Source organism: Cyprinodon variegatus, unplaced genomic scaffold (genome assembly GCF_000732505.1).
Source record: "Cyprinodon variegatus isolate N-32 unplaced genomic scaffold, C_variegatus-1.0 Scaffold505, whole genome shotgun sequence".
Classification (NCBI taxonomy): domain Eukaryota; kingdom Metazoa; phylum Chordata; class Actinopteri; order Cyprinodontiformes; family Cyprinodontidae; genus Cyprinodon; species Cyprinodon variegatus.
In genome coordinates this window covers 200741-212729 of record NW_015150958.1, presented here as the reverse complement: position 1 = coordinate 212729, position 11989 = coordinate 200741, and the positions used below count along the sequence as shown (strand labels likewise).

Below are 11989 nucleotides of genomic sequence, written 5' to 3'. Positions count from 1 at the left end.
TAATTCTAAATATACCCAGAGCTGACTGTGTATTAATCTGTTTTACTTAATCATCAGCAATATTGCAGTATAATACACATTTAGGGGATCAAACATTATTAACTGGGACAATATATGTTAATTTTACCATCCCCCCTTCTTCAGATGTGTACTGGGGATTTTGTTTCGCAATTTTTGTGGCCGTCTTGAACCTTCGTTCTTACCATGGTAAGTACCGCACACAATATAGCATGTTTGATACAGCACTCCCTTGGGTGAATGTTGTTTCTTTTGCTTAAACTATCTGCCTTCATTTCAGTCTACACTCTCTCTTATGGATGTGGAATCATAATGTTTGCTCTAAGGGGAGCCAAACGAAAATATAGCTTTTTGAGGTATGCAGACTTGAAAAATTACTCCACAGTTTTGTTCCTAAGAATTTGTAACTCTTGTACCATTTCTTTAAAAGTAATGATTCAAATCTTTAAATGCATTTGAAAGTAAATATATTAAGGCTTGATATGAGCACTTTTTGTCTGTTTTTTTGGACAGGAAACTGAGACAGGAGCAGAGAGCCTGGAGGTAGCATTAGTTTACAACCTCAGACCAAGAAGGGAGGTTGAAATCATAAAGGCCAAAGAGCAAACTTGTGCTTGATAAGATGAACTGTGAATAATCAGAGATGCCAGGAAGTCATCTTTGATGTCAAGAAAATGTCAAGCTTTAACTTATTTTTTTCTTTTGTTAAAATAAATAATATAAGAAAATATTAAATCTTCAGGAATGCATAATAATATGAATACGACACGATTTACTTTAGATTAAAATGTGTTGTTCTATGCTTTGAATTCATTTAAATCACTGGATTAAAAAAAAACACAACAGAGCAAAAGTTTTCAAAGTAAAATGCAGAGGGCTTTATTACATGATGTTTTTTGGACATACAAAATTTCAAGTAACGAAGAAGGTGTTTTTTCTTTCTTTTTTCTCATGTTCTCCAGTGAGACGTAACTGAAATCACTGCCACAATCTTTATTAGTCATACTCTGGACCAACACTGGATGGATCTGGTGCCCTGAGGTGTATTTGTTTGGACGCCTTTAAAATAGATATTATAAACAGTGCTGAAAAGAAAGAACGAGGAAGTAAAACCTTATTTAGTGGCATATGGGTTATAACCTCAAAGCATTTTCTTTGTTTTTATTCTGTGTTTTTCTGCCCCTGCCACCTTCTAAAGACAAGAACCATATGAATCCTTTCTGACTCTGTTGACACAACAAACACCTACATGAAAACTGGTCCCCACCCAATATTAAAACAGTAATACACAACTATTTCTTGTTGAACAAGGTAAATTTAAGAAGCACATGAAAGCGTAACTAATATGAAGAGAAGCATTGACAAAACAGCTGCAGCAGACTTCTAACCAGTCACCAGCCAACTAGAAGTTCAGAATTCAGAACTGTATTTTTGAGTCAAATGTTGTATCGTTGTCATTTTCTAGTCATTTTTTATGATCAAATATCCACAAGACTTTCACCAACTTGAAAATTGAGTAAAAGGGACAAATCGACCGATTGCCATATGCCAAGAACTGGAAATATTTCAGCCTGGGTACCCCCTGTTTGCAATAACTCTGTTGGTCCTGGAAAAAAGGATGCATTTGGAAAAGTTTACAGCCTTTTGGAAAGCTCAGAATTCAGATAAAAATGGACACTCCTGGTAAAACACAGAGATGGATGCTATGCCATGCTAATTGCTAATGTAAGATGATAAGGCAACTCAAAATCTGAACTGTGATCATTTTGTTCCTGTTTTTTGTTCCTGCTTTACAAAGACAAATAACTCAAACATGCTGATATTACTTTGAACATAATAATTACTGTTAATGATGAAAAGATCAGAATAAAATGGAATTTCTTGTTTTTTTTTAACAGAAATGGGTTAAAAGGGATTGCAGGTCAAAACGGAAGATTAAAATCAGCCACAGAGCTCAGACCGATACATCTCTAGTGTTGTTAAAATATTACAACAAATAGTTTTGCACAATGACTATTTATAAAATGAAAAAAATAAGAAATGGAAACATCTTATTTTTGGACTATAGTTCCATAAGAAGGTAGAGATTATGCGTGAAAATGCGTGTTACAGAGATATTATGTGTGAGGAAGAATGCACAAAAAATGGGTAAAGCTGATGTCTACTTCAAGGTGAACTGCACAACATCACAACACATCAGAGACTATTTGGTTTTGTTTTTTACAGTGAATGTCAAAAGATAAAAAAAAAAGGGTTAGTGTGTTTCCAGAACAAATCTGAGTGTGACTATCTGTCGCCATCTGGAATAGTGTAATTATAAAGGTGGGCGGGGCACAGGGAGAACTACTTGGCATTAGCAGAACTGCTGAGCATCTTTCTGACGGCCTGAGCAATGGCGTCACGGTCTATGCCGTACATCTTCAGGAGCTCATGAGGTTTGCCGCTTCGCGGGATGTGGGACACAGCCAGGCGGTGCAGAGTAAATCCAGACTCGTTGACCATTGCTGAGGACATTGCCTCCCCCAGACCACCTGTCAAACAACAGTTAAGTCTATTGGAGAGACATATTCTGGGTACTCTGTCAGTATAAGGAAAATTCCTCTCTATATATAATTTAAGTTAAAATAGATAAAATCTGGAATATAAAAAACTAGTGAAAAAGCCTACAAATTATTACAGCTGCTGATTCTTTGTCGAATCTAGAGAATCAGCCTGTGCTTTTCCGATGTAGAGCTGTGCAAGTCAGACTGTGCTATCTAGGTCATGCTCTGCCCCTTAGGCACATGCTCAGTTAAGGAAACCTGACAGCACTCTGCCTCTCTTTCCTAACATTTAAAAAACATACAACAGCAGTAATACCTTCTCACCAATGAGAGCACAGAAGGCATCCTCAGCCAATAGGCGAATGCCAACACAGCATGTTTTATGTCACTGAGCCAATAGAAATGTGCCACCATGGAACAAATAAAGACACGAACCCTTTGCAAGGCTCTACACACACAGCTTGGCTGCCAGGTTGTTGGTGCTGATGCAAAATGCAAGAAGTCTTTAGCATGAGTGAAACTTCTAAAACCTACCTTCGTAGTAGTGGTCTTCAACTATCAGGATCCTTCCCCTGGTGACTCGTGCATGGTCGGTGATGGTTTTAATGTCCAGAGGTTTGATTGTGAAAGGGTCGATCACTCTTACAGAGATCCTCTCTGGAAGATGAGAATAATGGGGGGAAAAATATTAGCATATGGACTATTTAACAATTAAGAATTTAGAAAATTAAAGGTTGTTTATAATTCATCAGCTTTTTTTCGGTTATCCTCCTAACAATAGATGACCATGGAATCTTTTAAATGGCTATTTAACTCATCCTTTTTTTGTTTGCGGAAAAAAAACTAAGTGAAAATCTGACTTTTGATCCTGGAGGTATCATCAATATTTATCCTTAAAAAGTGGTATAAAGTCAGGCTTGGAAAGCCCTTTTGATCAACCCATACCACCTTTAAACTTTATTTTTATATCGAAGGGACATTATGTGGGCATTCTTTTAGCTTTCATTTTGAAACACGTTAAGGGTGTTTAGACAAAAGGAAACTTGATCTTTTCTTTCTTTTAAATACAGTTTTTCTCTTTGATCATGGTTTAGATTATTTCTCTTGTCCTGTACCTTTCTTGAGATGCTCAGCAGCAGAAAGGGCCTCATGCACCATCACCCCAGCTGCAACTACAGTCACTTGATCATCTTTGCTCTGGAAAACCACCTGCCAAAAGAAATGAAATTTTGTCTTCTAGGATACTACTTTTATTCTTCAAACATTAAATCAGTTTTTTATTTGTTTTTTTTTATTAATAAAGGCCAGGTATGATTTAACAGAGACTCACCTTTGCCTGTCCGACATGAAAATCCTCATTGCTGTTATAGATGACCGGATTATCTTGGCGGCTGGTTCGGATGTAGCAAACACCCTTAATAAAAAGGTGAATTAAGAAAAAATATGACAAATAAGCAATATAATTTTGCTTTACATAAAGGTTTTAGTGGTTCTGCAGACAAGCCATGTCTACCTTTGTGGTTGCAGCCAGTTCCACAGCCTTTTCTGTTGTAATGCCATCGCTGGGGTAGAAGATTGTAGCTGTGGGAATAGCCCTGAACATAGCCATGTCTTCTAGAGCCATCAGAGAGGGGCCTTCCTCTCCTGTAAAAGTGCAAACTTCTATAATCTATTCGCTGTGTCCAACAGTAAGGCAATTTAGGTTTTAGGTGAGCTTGTGCATGCAGGAGCAAAAAGGTCATTCTGGATGCAGGGTACCTGGACTAAGAAAGGGATAGGTGGCTCACTGCTGTCAGCTTCCAGTGCAGACACAAAAGGAGAAAGAGGGAAGGACTGAGTTAGGACTGAAAGGCCAGTGGGGTAAAACAGTAAGGGAAATAACCTCAAGAGGGAAAAGAGAAATGATGATCGCAGATTCATCATAAAATGTTTTAATTTGTCCAACATTTTACTATTTCAACAGTAGTCTGGGAGGTCAGAGGTGGTGTGAAGGACACAGTGTGAAGGAATAGAAGAAGACTACATGGCAGGATATGTGAGAAGACTTATGGTAAACGCTGCTTAACAATCTACTAACCGGTGGACAGACCGCAGTGGGAGCCACACAGATTTATGTTGCTTTCTGAAATCGCTGCCATGCGAATCTGGTCATAGGCACGAGTGAAAAAGGAGGCGAGGGTGCTGGCAAATACAACGTTCCTCTCCCGTGCACTGCATCCCATGGCAACGCTGACCTGCAAAAGAAAAAAAAAAAACATTTTTGGATATTACATACATACTATATTCCTCTGAAAAGTGAGACAGTCAAAGGTCAAACAAACCTGACCCTTTAAAGATTTCCCAGAGCATCTAATATTTTTTGCAAAAACCCTCCCCAAAACGTCTCTTTGAACCAAAGACCAGTTCAGCTATGAGTTAGTGAGAGGAGCTTTCCAGAAATCTCTGCAGCTTATTTTTACCATATGGAGGGCATCATACCACATTTTACGAATCCTTTTCTGCCCTTCTTCTTTACTACAGTAATAAAATGTATTATGCTCAAAGCAGATTCTAATGTCAAGATCTTTTATTGTGCCAATAGCAAACAGGGTAGTGTGCAAAATGACACTACATTAACTTGCTCACATATTCAATTAGAAACCATTAGGTTTTTACTTTTCTCCTGCATTCAGCCAGATGGTCCCTTCCTCTGTACTGATTAATATTTTACTTGCGAATACACTTGTCATGATGGCTTATCATCACATGCATGGATGACCTAGATTACAGATGACCGCTGGGGCCGTAGAATCTATCTCTACAGTAGGATTTAATAAAATAATGAATATAGACCAACGTTTTGCATTACCAGGATGACTACGTTACGCTACCTTTAGCATCCTACATCAACATTTGGGGGAGAAGTTGAAGCTGTTTTTGAGTAAAAAGAAAAGCTAAGAAAACCCTCTTCTGTGTTTAAAAAAAAGAATACAATTGAATCATGACATTGAACATAAAGAATATATAACATTTTAAATATCGTGGACAAAGTTCTGATGTGAATTATTTTGGACACCCTACCATGTTCTGCTGAGCGATGTAGCACTCAATAAAGCGGTTTGGATGCTCATTCTTAAAGATCTCAGAACAGGTGAGATTGTTGGTGTCTCCATCGAGGACCACCACACGTTCATTGTAGCGACCCAACTTGGCCAGTGCCATTCCATAGGCCTTGCGAGTAGCAACCTGTGAAAAATTTAAATAATTAAACATGTAATACACTCAGTTATCAGTATTTTTGAGTGAATGTATTAGTTTGCAGGTGCTACTTGGTGTCATAACTCTAGGAAATAGGTCACAGGGTGATTTTAAAAAAATCGGCAAATGCAAAAATGCAAAACAAACACACACAAAAAAGATTATGTATATACAGTATATATATATATATATATATATATATATATATATATATACTATAATATATATTATTTAGTATATTATATAGTAAAATTATAGTAAAATTTAAAAAAAAATGGGTCAATACAAAGAAATAATGAACGAACATATACTAATTTCTTTGTTCTTTTTTGCACTGACCCATTTTCATAAATTGTACTCATTTTATTAAGTATCAGGGGATTTCATGTTATATCGTTTATAGAACAGAATTTTTATTCCTATATCTTCTCTTAATAAAATACCAGTTGCCAGTTCTATGTTTCTATCCTACCTTGCAGAAGGGCTTTAGATTCCTTTACATTTTAAATTGTTTGGATTTTTTATGTCATTGTACAAAAATGGAAATTATTGTGTTGAGAAAGACTGATGATCAGTATTTAGAAATGGACTTAAGCTTAGAAAGGTTTTTTTCTAACTGTTATTATTTATGTATTAATTAGGTATGCATTACTATCATATCAGGAACAACATGTTTTAAACAATTACCGATAAATAACCAATAATAAATAAGACACATACCATTAATGCCCAAAGCAATAACTTAGCATGAGGTAACATTTAGGAAGCACACTGTGACTTGTCTTGAAATTAATGTGAGTTGTAGAGTTTGACTTTAGATATGAAGACAAAAGTATTCTGTTAACAGTCCATATAGAAGTGAGTTTATGCTGTAGCTTTGTAGATTCTACAAACTTTTTCTCCAGGTTTGTAGTTGGGTGCGCTTGGCATGCGGATGTTCCTCAGGCTAACTGGGGGGGAGTCTTCCATGGGAGCAGGAGGGTAAATGTGCTTGCTGGTGTTCATAATCCTGCTCTGCAGATCCTTTATAACCATTTCAGCCATGTCCTTGGGCAAAGCTTTGGCATGCCAGCCCAGCTTATCCTCTGCACCTGGAGCAGCACACGCAAAATATACAGATATTATTTCAGTTGTATAGCTCCGAACTGACACTAGTATGTGTGAGGTTTTGTGTGCATTTTATGAAAGTTCTGAACCATCCATTTGCAGATGAAGGGGACAGACATTTACCCGAAATGCCTTTGCCTTTGATGGTTTTAGCAATAATTGCAGTGGGTTGATGACGTGGCTGACTCAAAGCCTTGCAAAGCTCTTCAATGCTGTGACCGTCCACAATAATGGCATGCCAGCTAAGCACAAACACATGTATAGGATCACAATGAAAACTGCACATCATTGTTCATTTTATGGATTATGTGAACACAACACAGTTATGATAAAAATACCCTTATATTCATTTTAGCACTGACAATTAATGCTGAATTATCAATGTTCACTATTACCCGAAAGCCTCACAGCGCTTCTGATATTTCTCAACATGATGCTGCAGGGGTGCAGGGTCACTTTGGCCTAAGCGGTTGATGTCCATGATGGCGACCATGTTGTCAAGCTGATAATAGGAGGCAAACGACATGGCTTCCCAAACAGAGCCTTCCGACATCTCCCCATCCCCCAGCAGACAGTACACACGGTAACTGCAGCAGAAAACAAAATGAAGAGCTTTCATCGCCGTTAACATGTGATATGCTTGGCGCTACTTGTTTCAGTCATGAAATTTCTGTTTAGGTTCTGACCCGTGAGTTTTTAACCTAACCTGTTTCTAAAGCAAAATAGATTATAATAGTGGAGAGGGGATGTACTTCTTTGAAAACATTTTTTATTCTAAGTGTAACATATGAATAACTTTAAAAACGGAACAAAAGGAAGAACCAGATGTAAATCAAATATCAGCATTTGATTTTGAATCTAAATGTGCCTGAGTGGTTGAAATAATTGAGATATGACTGCTGAGCCTGTGATTATTAGAGCAGAAGAATTGTGGGTGCAGAGCATGTAGCTTCAGCACACACCCAGTGCAAGTGGAAATCTTCATAAAAAATCGTTAGAAAGGTGCATTCCTCAAAACTAAGCTTTAAAAACAGGATTTTTAAATACAAGACTATTTTGTTCCCATCACTGGATCATAAATTTACATGTTAGAGATATTGTCTTGTGGTGTATTTTTGTGTTACCAACAAGCTCATTGTGAGAACACAACAGGGAAACCATATATGATTCTCTGGTGCATGATTTCAAAAATTGCAATGTTTTAAGAAGCACACAGAAGGAGAAAGCTGCTGATTATCTTTTGTATTGGTTTGGTTGTCTGTTTTCAAAATAACAAAAAAAGCTTTGAACGGATTTTGTTGAAATTTCCAAGTTGAGTTGCGTATTGTGACTGGGATCAAATTATTTTATTTTGGTGATAATAAAATTACCATCTGAATCCAGGTATTTTCCAAAAGTTTTTGTGTATACAGGTATTTAGTTCAGGTGGAAGTGACAATAGGTTGGGGGAAATTAGTGCTTTTCTGGTTAGAAATGATACAGGAATAAAAACATTGGAAGGCATATTAAAAAAAAAAAAAAGGATTCCAAAAGTAAAGAAAGTTGCATTTTGTGATTTTACTTATTAATAAATAACATTTACAAAAATAAGAACATGAACATGACTATCCTACTAAAGGTGACAAAGTACACCTATAGTTATTGTGTTTATTATACAAACAAGCAGGGTTTTATTTAAATTTCACACAAATAATTATAAGCCTATGAAATCACATGCAATAGATTACCTGGACTTATCAAAGTATTTGCCAGTGTAAGCCATCCCACAGGCCACACCAAGACCCTGCCCCAGTGATCCAGTGGCTACATCGACAAATTGTTGCCTCTGAAAAGGAAATAGTTATAAGGAAGGGGCTGTTAATACAGTGGCTGCACTGATAAAGGTAATCCCTAAGGGGGGGTGTGGGGTGTCACAGTTTACCGGAGTAGGGTGGCCCTCCAGGGTTGAGTCAACCTGGCATAAACTGAGCAGGTCGCTCTCCTTCAGCAAACCGGTTTCAACCCACATGGAATACAAGGCGGGAGCAGCATGGCCCTGAGAGAAGATGCAGAAGCAGTTCAGAATGCCATGATAGAAATACGAGGAAGAATCCTGACTAGCCCTGAGAACACACCAACCCACCTTGGAAAGGATGAAACGGTCGTTATTGAAATTCCTTGGATCTTCCGGGCGATACTTCATGGTGTGAAAGAAAAGCACAGACATGATCTCTGCTACACTGCAGCATGATGTCGGATGGCTGCACAACAGAGGAGATAAGGTTCAGAAAACCACATACAAAGTCTCCAACTGGCTGCTTTATGTTCACATTTTTACATCAGTAATACAAAGTCAGACTAAGCTGTTATGTCACTTCATTTTTACAAAGTTAAATTAATAACATTTTCTTTTTTTTTTTTTTTTTTTTTTGTTCCAAATGTCATGTAATGTTAGACAACATACTTTCTTTTATTGACCTGCTAATCTAATGACCATTTTGGTTTTAAAACAAGCTACACTGACACAGAAACATTAAACTCATTGCCCTCGCTGACCGATTCACGCATTAATTCCCATATTAGTATATCGACAGAAATAGCTACCCTTTCCATTGTCAGGGATCAAATTAGATAGGAGTATTATTGAGTAAATCATTGTAGTTGCAGGTGAAATGAATAAGTAGATTATTAAATATCTTAAATAAGTATATTATTCTGACATTTTTTTTCAAATACGTACAACAAAATTAATCAACAATTTAAAGATTTCTAAAAATATATGATCCAATCATTTATAAGGACAAAAAGATTATTCTTGGTCTGATTGTGTGTAAAATACTTCATATTTACTTGAGCTACCTTTAAAAGAGCAAATTAAAAAATTTTTATTTTTAAATTTTTTTTATTTGGGCAAGGAAAGCATTTTTAATTCTGTATATAACCAAAAACAAAATAATGTAGATTACATTTCATAACATTTTGGAATAAACACAATAAAACTTAAATGTAACCTTTGTTCTATCCAGTGCCTGAAGGAACACAATGCCAGAACACACTGTTCCTTTGCCCTTCGCTTACATTTGTGTCTTAGTGTGTGCATCTGTGCGTGCACAGCTCAGTACATTTGCCTGTTTTTATTTGCCACTTTCCCCCAAAATTGTGAACATATTTTTTGCTAAAATATCCTAATCAAAGTATCAAAATATCCACCAATATCCCTTCGATATCCCATATTCTAGATTTACAGATTAGGCAATTTGTCAGATGGAACTCACCCACTTCCAGCTGCAGTCGTTGCCTTAATGGAGTTGATTCGGAGGCGGTTGGCGATGTTCCTCAGCACCTGCACTGTCTGCTGGTCAGGTTTATGATAATCCTCCATGAAGTCAAATTGTTAAGTACCACAGCACCAAAACAAGTGTTTTTGAATTAGAGTGTTTTGTATAGGGCTGAGCTTTGCCAAAGCAGCACCTGTGTTTGTATGTGTGAGAGTGATAGAGAGAAAGAGGGAGAGCAGAGTGTAGAGGCTGGATTTTATCCTACAGAAGTTTGCAGACAAAATGCACAAGGACAGAAGCACATACACACCCACCCACAGGCAGACACAGGAGGGATGGGGTGTGGGCAGGGGTGGGGTGGTGATGGGGACTAAGTGACGTGGAGTGGGTGTTCCTCCAAAAAAAGAATGCGACTTATTCCAGTATTTCTATTGGCTGTAGGATGACGGTGATGTTGATAGGCAAGGTGTGGTGTTTTAGGCATCTCTTTCTGATTAAATGTGACACTAATGTCTAAACTAATCACATCAAAAAGGACGGTTGATTGTTCCTTGTTTTCAACTGACAAAAAGCCCAATTTACTGTTTGTTAAGGCTTGAATAGGGCTTAGTGTTTTTTTTTTTTTTTTTTTTTTTTTTTGCTTTTTTAAAATGTCCTGCCACTGAAATGTGATGATTTATAGCCCAACAGATTTGTTTTCACAAGCAGACCATATGGCTGTTGCCAAACGCTTTCAATTGGTAATTATGTATAAAACTTCAGTTGCTTTGGGAAAAATGCGTCCATATGCAATGGACATAGACTGAATGGGAGGTGAGAAAGAGAGAGGGGATAAGAATTAAGTGGACTGAGAAAATGAAAGAGACAGAAAGAGAGATGAAGAAAAACAATAAACAAAAAATATAGAATATCTCCTAGAAGTCTGCTTCCACACCTGGGGTCTGTTTCATTAAGCAGCTTTACAGAAATCTTGTTGTCAGAAAAGTTGTCTAAACCTCATGACAGGGAAACTCTGGCTTTTCTGGTTCACATGGAGCGTTTCCTCAACCTCTGTTTCAGTCACTGTAGTAACATTCTCCTCAGAGCTAACCTGGTCGGGGTTTTCTTCAGTAAACTCGGAGGGTCCGCTGTGTCAGCTATGCTTAGAACAAATCATATTGTTTTATTTCCTGATATAGTCCGTTTTTTTTCGTAGTTTTGTGCATAAAAATACATTTATATATCATTCACTAGATCCATTAGGTTTTAAAAACAGACATTGCATGTCTGTTTGACGAGGATCTTATTAAAGAATGATTGTCACTTTTTCACAGAGAATTGAATAGTTATAGGGAGAGGATTGTACAACTCAGTTGACAGGGCATCAGATTACTTGTTTTTGGTTTGTTTAATATGAGCGAGATGCGGATCATTTCATTACAGTACATAAAGAACTAAGTTATTTACAGATTACACATTATTAGATTTATTACTTCTGCATGCAAAAAAGGAATCACTTCATTTAGTTTTAGGATTCATTTGATGATGACAACCTAATGAGCGTACTTGCACAATCTGAAGCCATTCTATGGAACTGAAGGCCACTTATAACGGCCACTTGTCTGCAATCAGACACTTTACTGTGCAAAAGAAGACTTAATCAACATTAGGAGGGAGGCATGAGACGATCCACAGGTTCTATATATTAGAACAATGTTTTTAGACTTCATCTTAGTTAGCTGCCAGAAGATTTCATCTAAATAGATACATTGATCTACTACCATTCAAGAAACAATTCTTTAAAACTTTCTAGATATATAAAACTTAATTCTTACTAGTATTTTTTTT

At 36.9% G+C, this 11989-nt stretch overlaps 1 protein-coding gene across 1 annotated transcript; it reads right to left on the bottom strand.

The window, feature by feature from the left end:
- Positions 1 to 980: 980 nt before the first annotated feature.
- On the bottom strand, positions 981 to 10467 carry LOC107094766 (transketolase-like). The gene is made up of 14 exons (XM_015390589.1): positions 10160 to 10467; positions 9028 to 9145; positions 8827 to 8940; positions 8633 to 8730; positions 7301 to 7492; positions 7029 to 7147; positions 6693 to 6889; positions 5622 to 5786; positions 4639 to 4795; positions 4075 to 4205; positions 3892 to 3975; positions 3677 to 3770; positions 3096 to 3218; positions 981 to 2549 (listed from the first exon to the last, which is right to left on the bottom strand). The coding sequence occupies exons 1-14, from the start codon at positions 10264 to 10266 to the stop codon at positions 2362 to 2364; spliced, it is 1887 nt and encodes a 628-aa protein (XP_015246075.1). The 5' UTR covers positions 10267 to 10467; the 3' UTR covers positions 981 to 2361.
- Positions 10468 to 11989: the final 1522 nt, after the last annotated feature.